Below are 12,439 nucleotides of genomic sequence, written 5' to 3' on the forward strand. Positions count from 1 at the left end.
ATACACATGGGCAATCTAAAGTTCTAAATAATATTGGTACCTGATTTTCCAGAAGGACAAAAATTTTGAGGACCATTGGTTCAGTGGCCAAGCCAAAAATATTGGCTGTACTTTAAGTGTCATTGTTTCATAATTATTAAGGGATGGCAGGGACCTTACAGATCATCAGGCCCAGCCCCCCTGCACTTGAGCAGGAAAGACTGCTGGGGTCAGATGACCGCAGCAAGATGGGCATCAAATGCTTTTTGAAGATTGGCGGGGTGGGTGATTTGATCCAAAATGCTTCATTCAGTCAAAAATGAAATATCAGTTTTTTGAGTTATTATCCCTAAAGAAATGGAAATAAGTGTTTTATTCTTTTTCCCTTCAGCTATTCACCAAACCTGAATTTGCAATAGTGTCAGCTAGGCTGGAAGACTCCTTATTTGCTGTGTGGGAGACGCAGGTTTGATTACCAGACAATTATATAACTACAGCCATCAAGGCACCAAATATCTGTCCTTGGTCTGACTTGGATTCTGTCTTAGTTGTCTAAAGAGGGATGGAAGGAAGGTCTGGGCAGCCGCCACTCTTCTATGTTCCTGCCTAGGCATACATGTCAAAGGTCCTGGGGACCTCTCACATGTACATCATGATCCAGAAGGATCTACAGTTGCCTGTTACAGTTTGGCTCTCAGAACCATGTCTTTCAGCAACTTTACTATTTGCCAAAATCATTTTTACCTGGCTTGTTGATAAGACTTGCAAACTGAATATATACTCCCCTTAAACTCTTGCTTAGTAAAGTGTTGGAAGAGAGAGAGACACTGTTACTCTCCAGATCTAAAAACAAAGGACACTTTTTGCCTTCTGTCCCCAGTTTTGGTCAGCAGCACCTCCTTATTCTCCTAGTTTTTCATCCTTCACTATAGGCCTGTTGGAGCCTTCACTCTACGTAACCACTTGTGAGGCTGCTTAGGAGAGGTGCTGTGCTATCCTAGCACAGAGGACTGAAATCACCACTGCGCTACATTAGCTTTGCTGGGAGTATGGTGGTTAGAGCCATAGGTGCAGAGTATGTGGGGGCCTGTTCTCAAAGCAAAAATAAAAGATGGCACCTGGCGTAAAAGCAGCTCATTTTAACCAGTCCCAGTGGCACTTGTTTTGTACCTACAGGTCCAGCAGGTGAGCATACTTGTTGAATATCTGCATTGACAAGCAGTTCATTGTGGCTAGCTGGTCACACACGCGTACAGGTTCCTGATTTCTGTGGGAATCTTGTGTGCAATGTAAGCACATCTTTGTGTGCAGCATAGGGTCTTTCTCCTGAATATCAAGCCATCAACATAAGCTGAGAAGCCTGTTTGTTTCTCGAGATGCTGGAATATTATTGCATGTTAGCTTTGTGAATTGGATGGTCACAGACTTATATTGCACTACAGTGTGAACTAAAACACATTAAGACACAATCTAGTATCCTTACTTCCACCTTGCACCTTGCTCTGGGCTTCTTTACATTATGGAGTTGCTGCTATAACTATGCTAGCAGACCCCCTGCAGTGGAGATGTTGTAAATGGTAGCAGAAGCAGTATTTTTCTGCCAATTTACCTATGCCACCTCTCTGAATGACAAAAGCTAAATTAAGAAAAACCCTGTTCTGTCAATCTACCTAGTCTCATTATGTTGGCTGGGTGACAGGCTCTTCTCACACCCCAAGCTGACATGTCTATGCTATGACATTTTGCCAGCATAACTGAGGGCTCTAACTTCACTGAGTTGCCCTTGTGGAGTAAGACCACTGGAATATGGCCTTGGGAATCTGAGACAGTTGTCCTGTGACAGTGATGTAAAAGGTAAAGGAGAGAGAAGTCACTGAAGCCACTTGTAGGACACATTGTTGCTTTAATTTTGAGTGATTTTAGCATTTGATCTTAATCTGATTTTTAGAACGATTTTCTTGTATTAAAAAAATATTCAACCAGAACAGCAAAGGTATCAGGTTTATTTTGTAAAGAGCAGCCCCTGGATATATAATGTATATAATAGCTTATCCCTCTAAGTTTTGTTCTTTTTATTAGCTGAAATGGCCAGATCCTCAGCTACTGGCATATCCCCCTATGAGTCTAGCAAAAAATCTAGTGCCATTACTCCTGTGATCGCTGTAACTAGTAGTGAAGTATAGGTTGTGACCTTTCCAATATTTAATATCATCCAGTGTTTGTTTCTTCTCTTTTTTTTCTCTCTCCTTTTTTGTGATTCTTTTCTTTGCCTTGGGCTAATAAGATTATACAGTTTTCATCTGTATTTGCAGCAGGCAAAAATGATGGGGAGATCACTTGACGATCATGTGGATTTTATTTGCTTTCTTAAAATAGGAAGTTGTGTGTATTGCTTGGATCTTGATGAATGCTCTTCTTGTAATACCACTATATCATGAACTGATTTGAAGATCATCTTTAGTCAATATGTGTCACTCACTAGCAGGGCAGAGATTTCATGCTTGAAATGGCTTGTGATGCCACATACCTAATCTGCTAGAATGACCTCCAAGAAGCTTTTTGCTGGTGATCTCTAGTTAAAATAACCATTTTCATGAGAAATTAGCATTTCTGACTTGTGGATTTGCATGCTACTGACAAAAATAACATTTGCTTATAACAATAACATTTTTGAGGATCATTGGCAGGAATTGTAGTATTGATTTGTGTCATTCTTTAAGAATTTAGGGTACAGTTTTTCAAAGAGGGTGAACTTTGGATCAGCTCTATTTCCAGGTCTCAGTTCAGCAGACCATTAAAGTGAGCAATCACTGACACTGTCAACACATTGATATTGTCAGCTCTCTTTTTAAAGGGAAGTGTGTCTTTATGTTGCCTACTGAATTGGGGTCCTGTTGAAGTTACTGGGAGTATTTCCCACTTCAGCAGGATTGGATTTAAACCTTTGTTAAGTGTTTAGGGTTCAGGTCTGTCACCTCTACTTAGACCATGGGGCACTTTATTTCATGTGTGCACTCCCCTGGGGCAACTGATTAACAGGTGAAACTTCTACGGCCATTCTAGGTAGGGAAATACTAAAGTTGAACATCTTTTGCATGGACCATTGTATTTTCTGCCTGGTGGTTTAGGGCTTGTCTATTTTGCAGCAGCTTGTCAAGCATGCTCTAAACTTGGAAGGTCCCCAGTGAAGATGCAGATATATAAATCTGTGGCTGCTCTTGAACCCGTGGTCTCTCGTACCCTTGAGAGCAGCTGCTGGAATGAGCCCAGAGCAGCCTCTCTGGCATATGGAACATGCCCGTTGTTGTAGGTGAGTGGGGCATGCTTGAGCCTATCATGGCTGGACCACTGTGTGGACACGCCTTTAGAAGTCAGCATTCGGTGCTCTCATCCATGGTGTCTGCGTCTGATTCCTGGTCTGGAAAGGCTTTCCCTTCAGAGGTTGGACAAGATGTCCCCTGTGGTCATTCCAGACTTGTTGTTCTTTAGGTGGTCATGCATTATTTCGCAGACATATTGTGCTAGTCAATAAAAATAGATTGCTGTATGTGGACACTAACTAGGGTAACCACATGTCCTGGCTTGTCTAGGATACTCCTGGATTCCATAGACCCAGTCCCAGCCAGTTGGTCAAAAGTCCCAGGCTGGAGTCCAGTGGGGAGGCAGAACAGCACAGTGTGCCAGGCAAGTGGACAGGCAGACACCATTGCCACTGTAGGGGAGCAAGGAATGTAGAGACCTCAGATATGACATCTTAGGGTGGCCATGAATTTATCCACCTTGCTCCTGCACAGCAGCACTAGTGTCTGCCTACCCACCTGCCTGGCATACTATGTCACTCCACCTACTTCCCCCCTCCGCTCCCCAGATTCTAGTCCAGGACTTTTGGCCGACCGGCCAGGACCAGCTTATGGAATCCGGGGGAAGCGGGCAGAACAGAACAGGATGCAGTTTAACAAGATAAGTGCCAAGTGTTGCAGCTGGGGAGGAAGAATCATCAACACTCATACAGCCTGGGAGGTACCATTCTAAGTAGCACAGCTGTGGAAAGGGATCTTGGAGACGTAGTCGACTTCAGAATTAACATGAGTCACCAATGTGATGAGGTAATAAGTAAAGCTAACAACACTCTTTCTTGCATAAGGAGGTGCACCACAAACAGGCCCAGGGAGGTGATACTTCCCCTCTATGTGGCATTGGTCAGGCTGCAGCTGGCATACTGTATCCAGTTTTGGGTGCTGCGCTTCAGTTGGGATGTAGATAACCTGAAAAGGGCTCAGAGGCGGGCCACCTGTCTGGTCAAAGGCCTACAGGAAAAACCCTACCAGGACCAGTGTAGGAACTTGAATCTCTTCAGCCTCCACAAGAGAAGGCTGAGAGGTGATCCTGTGGCTGTCTGCAAACTCATCAGGGGGGCATAGCAGGAAATAGGGGATACAATGATTACCAGGGTGCCCATCAGGGTAACTAGAAACAATGGCCACAAGCTGAAGGAGAGTAAATTTAGATTGTACATCAGGAAAACATTTTTTACAGTGAGGGCTCTCAAAGTATGGAATAGGCTCCCATTCCTTGGTGGTATTTAAGAGGAGATTGGCCAAACACCTGGCAGGGGTCATCTGAACCCAGCACTCTTTCCTGCCCAGGACGGGGGGTTGGACTTGATTTAATAGGTCCCTCCTGACCTTAAAATCTATGAAGTTAATGATGCCCCTAGCTCTGAGTCTTCAGCCTGACTTCAACATCCACAGATCTGCCTGTGGAACCGTGACTGTACAACCACCCATTATCCCACATTGACAGAGCATCTTTTCTTCTCTTCTGTTCCAGATCAATTGTTTCTGCCAATGTTCAGTCTGTTTCCCCAATATAGAAAAGCTCTGAACTTTGTAGCAAATTCAGAACCATTTTGGTGACAAGAAATCTAACTCTATCATTCATGTTGTCATCAGAAATCCAATTGTCAGGCTTGATTTAGTAAGGCAAGGTAAAGTTAAAATGAATGATGACTAGGACTAGGGACAGACATTCACAAAGCCTGAGCCTGAATTGATCCAATCTTTGCAGGTTAGTCTAACCTGCAAAGGTTGAACCAATTTGGAGGTGAATAAACATTCATTTTTCATTCCAGAAATTCAGACACATGCCTGCAGTGGCTCCAGCTAGAAGCCAGGGAGCACTAGAGCAGCCCTCCCTTCCTTCTACAGTGCTGAGCTGAGGAGGCATGGTCAGGCCCTGGCAGGATACTCTGATTAGGGAGGGGTTTCTCCCCACGGCTCCCCAAGCAGCCCAGCAGAGAGTTGATGACAGTATTTAGCACCCCTAACTCAGTGTTTATCAGCCCATTAAGAAAGCAAAAGTTTCTCTCAGTAGTTCAAGCTCTTCTTAAACAACTTTTTCAAAGGAAGGAATGGAGGGACATTACTAGCTACCTGTTGATTAGCTTCAAAAAGCCATGAGCCAACACTGTGCTGTCTGCTTTTGTCCTGTTTGCTGCAGCACAGACCGTAGCCAGCATGTGGTATGCTAGCTAATGCTGAGCGGTGTCTGTGTAAGGCAGAGGGGAAGGGGAAATCCCTGCTTCAGCAGAGAGTGGGGAGCGGGAATGGGGGGGAGCAGAAGGAAACCAGGCAGACCCCACTGTCCATGAAGTCTCTGCCAGAGCTGCAGCCAGGGAACAGAGGGGAGGTGCCAGCCCAGCTTTCTGGAGCAGAGATTAGAGCCCTGCCTAACCCAGAAAGCATGCTTAGATGCTGGGGGGACTGATCTGGGACAGACATTGCATATACCGGTTTGACCCAAATCAGTTAAGTCTGATACTACATTCAGCCAGGTTTATCTTAAACCAGTTTCAGCCATTTTCAAACTGGTTTATGTGCACTGAACATCTGTTCTGTTACAGGTTTAAACCAGTTTCTGATCACTTAAACCAGTTTATGTCTGACCCTAGCCTTGCAGGGTAGGTGGCAGCCTTGGCCCAAAATGAGCCAGTTTACAAAATGCTTGGATGAAGGATTAGAGGTATATGTTATTTACTTAGATTATAAAAAAGGCCTTTGACACAGTGTTGTACCCAAGTATTATAAATAAACTAAACAGTTGTAGTGTAAATTATTATACAGTCTGGTGGGTGGAAAATTGGTTTATGGGGCACACCCAGAGAGTGGTGGTGGATGTGTCAATTTCTACCTGGAGAACTGTGGGCAGCAGAGCCCTCCAAGACTCTGTCCTGGGACTGATACTGTTCAATATCTTCATTAGTGACTTGGATAAGGGAGTAGAAAGCACTCTGTCCAAGTTTGCAGATGATACCAAACTATGGGGGGAGGTAAACAAACTAGAAGGCAGGGAGAGGTGGATTTTGGATAGGCCAATTTGCCATTTTGGCTAAGTACAGACAGTCAAAAAGTCCAAGGCTAAATCAGTTCAGTCTTCACAGATTAGTTTAAGCTATGTAGATTAAACCAATAAGCAAGTAAACAGACATTCACATTTGATTACACAAATGCAGCCATATACCTGCAGTGTTTCAGGCCAGAAGCTGGCGGGTGCTAGAGCACGCCTCCCTACCTGGCTGGAGCAGGCTGCCAACTGCCCTGCAAGGTCGGGAGGTGGGGTGGAGGAGAGGGGGTTGTGATGAAAGTGCAAGCCATCCTGGGAAGCTGGGGGACTTAACTTGAATGTGGAAGGGATCTGGGACAGAAGTTCAATAACCCAGTTTAATCTAAATGAATTTAGTCTGATACTATATCCATCCAGTTTTATCTTAAACTGGTTTCGGCCAGTGAACCCATGCTAGTTGTCCGTTAGCATTATTTTACCTGCTGGTCCCCCGCAGATGTCATCCTTAACAATTTACTCAAAGGTCTTGCCAAGGACAGAGCTGAGGCTAACCGGTCTGTAATTACCTGGTTTCTCCTTCCTCCTCTTCTTGCAAATAGTGACCACATTGGCCCTCTTCCGGTCCTCCGGGACCTGTCCTGAGCACCACAACATTTGGCAAGTGACATTTCCTCTCCCTGTATCAGATCAGCATCTAGGAATGACATTTAAAAGTCTAAGCATGTACTGTAATTCAGATGCCTACAAGACCATATGCCTTGAGACATGGTTTCTTTGTTTATTGTATGTGCTGTTTGCAGAGGAAAATAAAGGAAAGGACAGACAACAACAAAGTATATATATGCCACTTATCCCTTGAGGTTTTGTAATTCTTTTCCATTTTATCAGACTTGAACTTCAAGGAATCCCATTCATTCTGTTCCCTTACAGACGCAATGACCTTAAATACTCCTAAAGCCATCAAGTTTAGTTCAGGTTCATCTTACAGTCTATACTTGCTAATTAGCAATTCATTCCACAACACAAATCCAATGAGGACTTGCAAGTGCATCTTGTTGTCCCAAGAAGACTGGTAAAAGGGAATACCACTTTCCCATAATTCCAAGGAGCTTTTCTGCTGTTAATTGGCCTTAGATTATACTCAGTCTCTCTCTCTCTCTCTCTCTTCCTTTCCCCCTCTAAAAGCAGGTTCTGTCAGTGGTTAAGTTACATTATCACAGGAGGCCAAGTATAGTTCTCTGTACCATCTAGCATGCCAAATTGTTTGACTGGACCAGCTCGTATGGGTGTTGACAGAGATGGAATAAAATGCTTTTCCTATGTCAATATCAAATCCTTCCCAGAAGGTGTGAGCTTGTACCCTCATGAGTAAAAATAAGATAGTATCTCCCAAGAAAGCATACCAGGATGGTCTCTCATTTGGCCTGCCATGGTAATGTTCACTGCTTTTCTTTTTCCTGCTGTCTAGGTTCCTTAACATAACTCCTTGCTAGGATGGGAAGGAAATTGGATCTGTCCAAGCTCACAGATGAAGAGGCCAACCATGTTTGGGAAGTGGTTCAACGGGACCTTGATCTACGGAAGAAAGAAGAAGAAAGATTGGAGTGAGTACATTCTTTAGGGCTACTTCAAGGCTTTGATGACTCTCTGAAGGAAATAGCAGGTCCCTTTAGATCTTGTTAAACATGAAAACAGACGTTAGAGATTAAGCCAAGAGTCTGAAAATACAGACAAGAAAAAAGAATAAACTTGAGTCTGACTATCAACCCAGTCCACCAAATTTTTCTGAAACTGAGAAACCAGATACTCAATGGATGCAAATTACCATAGCTCCATTGGGATCAATCATTGGTTTAAATCAGCATAGCTACATCAGTTTACACCAAGAAATTGTGCACCCCAAGGCATTATCATCATCCAGGGAAGCATGATGAACCAACATCTAGTTTCAAATACATGAGAGCAGGTGACATCAGGAGGAGCTCTCTGCATGGTTAAAAGGACAGAATTTGCTTTGGCAAAATTTGTTTTTATTAATGGGCTTTTATAGGCTTGAATGCAAATATCAACATGATTCTCATAAGTGCACAGTTTACAAAAAAGCTGGTTTAAAATGGGTCAAATTCTATTAAATTTTGGATTTGTTTTTGTTCTTTAAAATGGGACCTTTTCTCCCCAAAACAGTTGATAATTCAAGTCTAAGAAGAATTTGGACCAGCTGCAGTCTGCATTGGGGTTAATTGTTTTGTTCCTAGGAGCCAAAGTGTATGGTAGAGAAGTTATCTCTACTTCTGTTTGAACAGAAGTGTCTGGCTACAATTTGTTCAAGCAGTTGTCTAAAACAAGTTTCTCATATCACAAGGTTGGGGAGGTTGTTTTTTTGGGGAGGGTTTAATAGTGAAATCTAGTGGGCATGGGAGACAGATGAATTATTTTTCTTGTGTCACCAGCTATATATCACATGGTTCTAAAGACTAATAATGCAGCATGTAGAGCAAAGATAAAGGTGGAAAAGAGACATAGTACCTGAGAAGTGAAGGGAAAAGGCTATTCAGTTCCTGTAAAGAATAAGACGTAGAAACTGACTCAACTCCTCCAGACATCATAAGAGGGTGGTTCCATTGAGATTCCATTTGTATTAATCACTTCACTGTATTTGATTTGTACTGTAACCATAAAAAATTTTCCTGTAGCCACAATGAGCTGACTTCCTCTCAGCCAGAGTGGACCTGGAGAGAGTGAATTTTCTAGTGCCAACAAAAATTAGGAACAGCGAATGCCTGCTATCCACTGCAAGATGTTCAGATTTCCTCACAGTTTGCCAAAGGGCCTCCATCCTGACCTGCAGACTTGCTTGGGCAGAAATTGCTGGTTATACTGTTAAACATATTTTTCCTGCTTTGCCAGGCCATTTCAATGTAATCAGCCTTGTGAAATGTCTGATTCAGGGGAGTATGAGAGGAACATCAGAAATAATAAAGTTTGCAGTAAATCCTCAAGAAGATGCTCCAGCATTAGTTGCAATAAAGCACAAGCTAGTCTGAATGGTTCAGTAATGCTGGAAGTTGAAGGAAAGCTTTATCCTTGATGAGTTTGATTTAGTGTGGCAGGGATCAGCATTTTTTTTTCTTTCTGATCATTGGGCCTGAAAATGTTGTAGACCAGTTCATTAGCTAACCCATTCTCTCTCCCATGTGATTTCAAAAGGAGATGTCTTGCAGAAAGCCAGCGCTAGAAAGGAATGTTTTAGGTCATATGATAGATTGAAGAACAAGTCTCCCTGAGGGTACAAACATAACTGTTTCACAATCCAAGAACAAAGGGTCAATTCATGTAATTAACTCTTGAGGCTGATTTCCAGGGGCATAGCATCAGGATGCTGGATATGTCTTGAGGGTTAGGAGACAAAAACAAAATACCTACCAGGTCTTGAAGGTGTAATGCTCTGTATATCCTACTGTGCCATTAATTTCTACCTCTGGTTTATGTAATATCAGGCCTCAGAATGAGTTTTCATCTTGTTCTCTTTCATGTTAATACCACCATGGCTTTATTGGCTGGTCATCAGAGAAGCATGTACACAAGCTTACTTGTCTTCCATGCACAAAAATGAGTTGCCAGAAACAAATCTGCCTGTTTGCTTTGCAGCAGAACCTTGGAGCTCCAGTCTGGAGCAGGCTGTATTTTGTAGGGTGCATTAGGATTAATTTTAAGGTTTATTAAGCAGCCATATAGAATGGTGAAGAGCCCTTGGGTGCAGACATTACACGTTCGCTTCAAGTTAACTTATCTTGGATTCTACTCCAGAGTAAATGACCTAAGTTTTCTGCACAGATACACACCCAGCTGTCTGGAGATGATGGTCAATAGTAAGTCTACTAGATGGCAAGGGAGCTAGTAATAGCCTGTTTTGCATTTAACAAAGTGCTATCCCAGAAAATCTAGTAAATTGATAGATTCATAGACTGGTTCACCTATACAGCCTACACTGTATTTACTCTGGACATTCCAAAAAATGACCCTTTACCCCAAAATAGTTACGCACTTTGGTGTTAGGCTGTGCACAATGTGTCTGCTCAACTTTGACCCTAGAGCTGGAGTGCTCAACCCCTGGCCCAAGGGCCAAGTCTGACCAGTGGAAGTAGAGGAACAGTTTCCCTGCTGCCAAATTTCTGGACACATGAGGGGCCCCACAGGCCGGATAATGTGGCCCTGCATGCCAGATTTGTCTGGGTCAAGACCGGACCAGGTGGTGTACAGGTTGGATTGGGACAGGTGTGTTCAGATCAGGTGGCACAGGCCCTGATCGCAGTGGCACACGGCTAGATCCAGTGGCATGGGTCCAGACTGGGCAGTTAGTGGCTGGATTGGGAGATGTAGATCATGGTGGCATGGGTCCATATTGGGGTAACACATGGCTGGATATGGCATCAAGGGTCCAGTTCAAGGTGTTGCTTGGCTGGAGCAGGGTAGCACAGGTCTGGATCAGGTCATGTGGGATCTGTCCCATGGACCTACCCTACTCCATTTATCTGGACTGTGGAGGCAAAAGGTTTGGCACTACCAGAAAGTAAAGGCAAATTACTCTGGAGCAGAATGCCTCACCAAGAGCTAGTAAACAGTGAGCATCACAAAAGGCCAGCACTCACTCTCTGCTCAGTGGGAGAGATGCCACTCTGGGAGGCATCAAACCTTAGAGACACCCTTTCCAAAGCAGAATTTCTGCTTCTCTCAGGTAAGAAAGTATGTGCATGTCACAGCCCTTTCTGGGCAGGCCATGCATAAGGGCACAGGGCATTTTTACCTGGTATCGGGGACACTCAGTTGAGGACCACTATTTTGCTGCCTCAGCTTCCCTCAGTACTTTTTAAATGAGGGTACCCTCATGGTCTAAGAGAGGTCCCTTGACTGAAAAGGTTGAGAGCCACTTGTGTAAGTGTTTAGTAGGTAAATGTTGCTTATCCTTGGGTGCTGAGAGCCAGCACCTAAATGCATAAAGATGGGGTAAACAGTGATTCTTGCTCCTCTGCGCAGACACACAGCCAAGAAAAGGTTCACTGCTATCAGTTTATACTGTATATCACCCATTTTCATCTGCAACAAATTCTTCCCTGCTGAAAGAAACTTCTGAGCAACCAATAAAGGTGTGTGTGAGCACAGAGACCACCCTTAGTGGCCAGGCTTGGAGGTGTAGCTGGAATGTTATGATATTTAAAATATTTTTTCATGGTACATTAAACAGACCCTGTGCAACAGTAGTTTCACATTAACTCCATTGCATCCAGGATTAAAAGTGCTTATAATACAGGCTGGGTAGGTCAGAAATGGGAGGTAATGTTCAGGGTCAACCAACACTACGGGCAGACCCTGCTTGTTTCCTTTTACGACCAGGTCACAAAGTCCTTGGATGCGGGCATTGAGGTGGATGTTGTCTACCTGGGCTTCAAGAAGACCTTTGACACTGTTTCTCACCCCATTCTCATAAAAAAACTAGGCGACTGTGGCATTGATGCCTACACAGTCAGATGAGTGACAAATTGGCTCAATGGTTGCACCCAGAGAGCGGTGGTGGATGGATCATTTTCAGCCTGGAGGGATGTGGGCAGTGGGGTCCCCCAGGGCTCGGTCCTCAGGCCTGTGCTATTCAACATCTTTATCAGTGAGTTGGAGCCGGGCGTGGAAAACACGCTGTCCAAATTCGCTGATGACGCAAAGATGTGGAGAGAAGTGGTTACACTGGAGGGAAGGGACAGAATCCAGCTAGATCTAGACAGGTTACAGAGGTGGGCAAATGAGAATAGGATGGAATTCAATGCAGACAACTGCAAGGTGCTGCATCTAGGGAGAAGGAACCTGCAGCATATGTATAGGTTGGGGAACTCCCTTGTCAACAACACAGTGGCTGAAAGGGATCTTGGAGTCATTGTTGCCTCCAGGATGGACATGAGCTGCCAGTGTGAGGAAGCGGTCAGAAGGGCTAACTGCACCTTGTTGTGCATCTATAGATGCGTCACAAGCAGGTCCAGGGAGGTGATCCTTCCCCTCTGTGTGGTGTTGGTCAGGCCACAGTTGGAGTACTGCGTCCAGTTCTATGCGCCGCACTTCAAGAGGGATGTGG

General features: G+C 44.1%; 1 protein-coding gene across 8 annotated transcripts in view; it reads left to right on the forward strand.

Moving 5' to 3' along the window:
* Positions 1-12,439, forward strand: part of MLPH (melanophilin) — an 84,487-nt gene that overhangs the window by 12,321 nt on the left and 59,727 nt on the right. For all 8 annotated transcript variants that reach the window (XM_090045017.1, XM_090045015.1, XM_090045018.1 and 5 more), the window contains exon 2: positions 7,790-7,925. In XM_090045017.1, coding sequence (XP_089901143.1) covers positions 7,816-7,925 — 110 coding nt within the window. In that variant the 5' untranslated portion in view covers positions 7,790-7,815. The remainder of the gene's footprint in view (positions 1-7,789; positions 7,926-12,439) is intronic.

This window comes from Crocodylus siamensis, chromosome 4, assembly GCF_052110815.1.
Source record: "Crocodylus siamensis isolate JL-2025a chromosome 4, ASM5211081v1, whole genome shotgun sequence".
Classification (NCBI taxonomy): domain Eukaryota; kingdom Metazoa; phylum Chordata; order Crocodylia; family Crocodylidae; genus Crocodylus; species Crocodylus siamensis.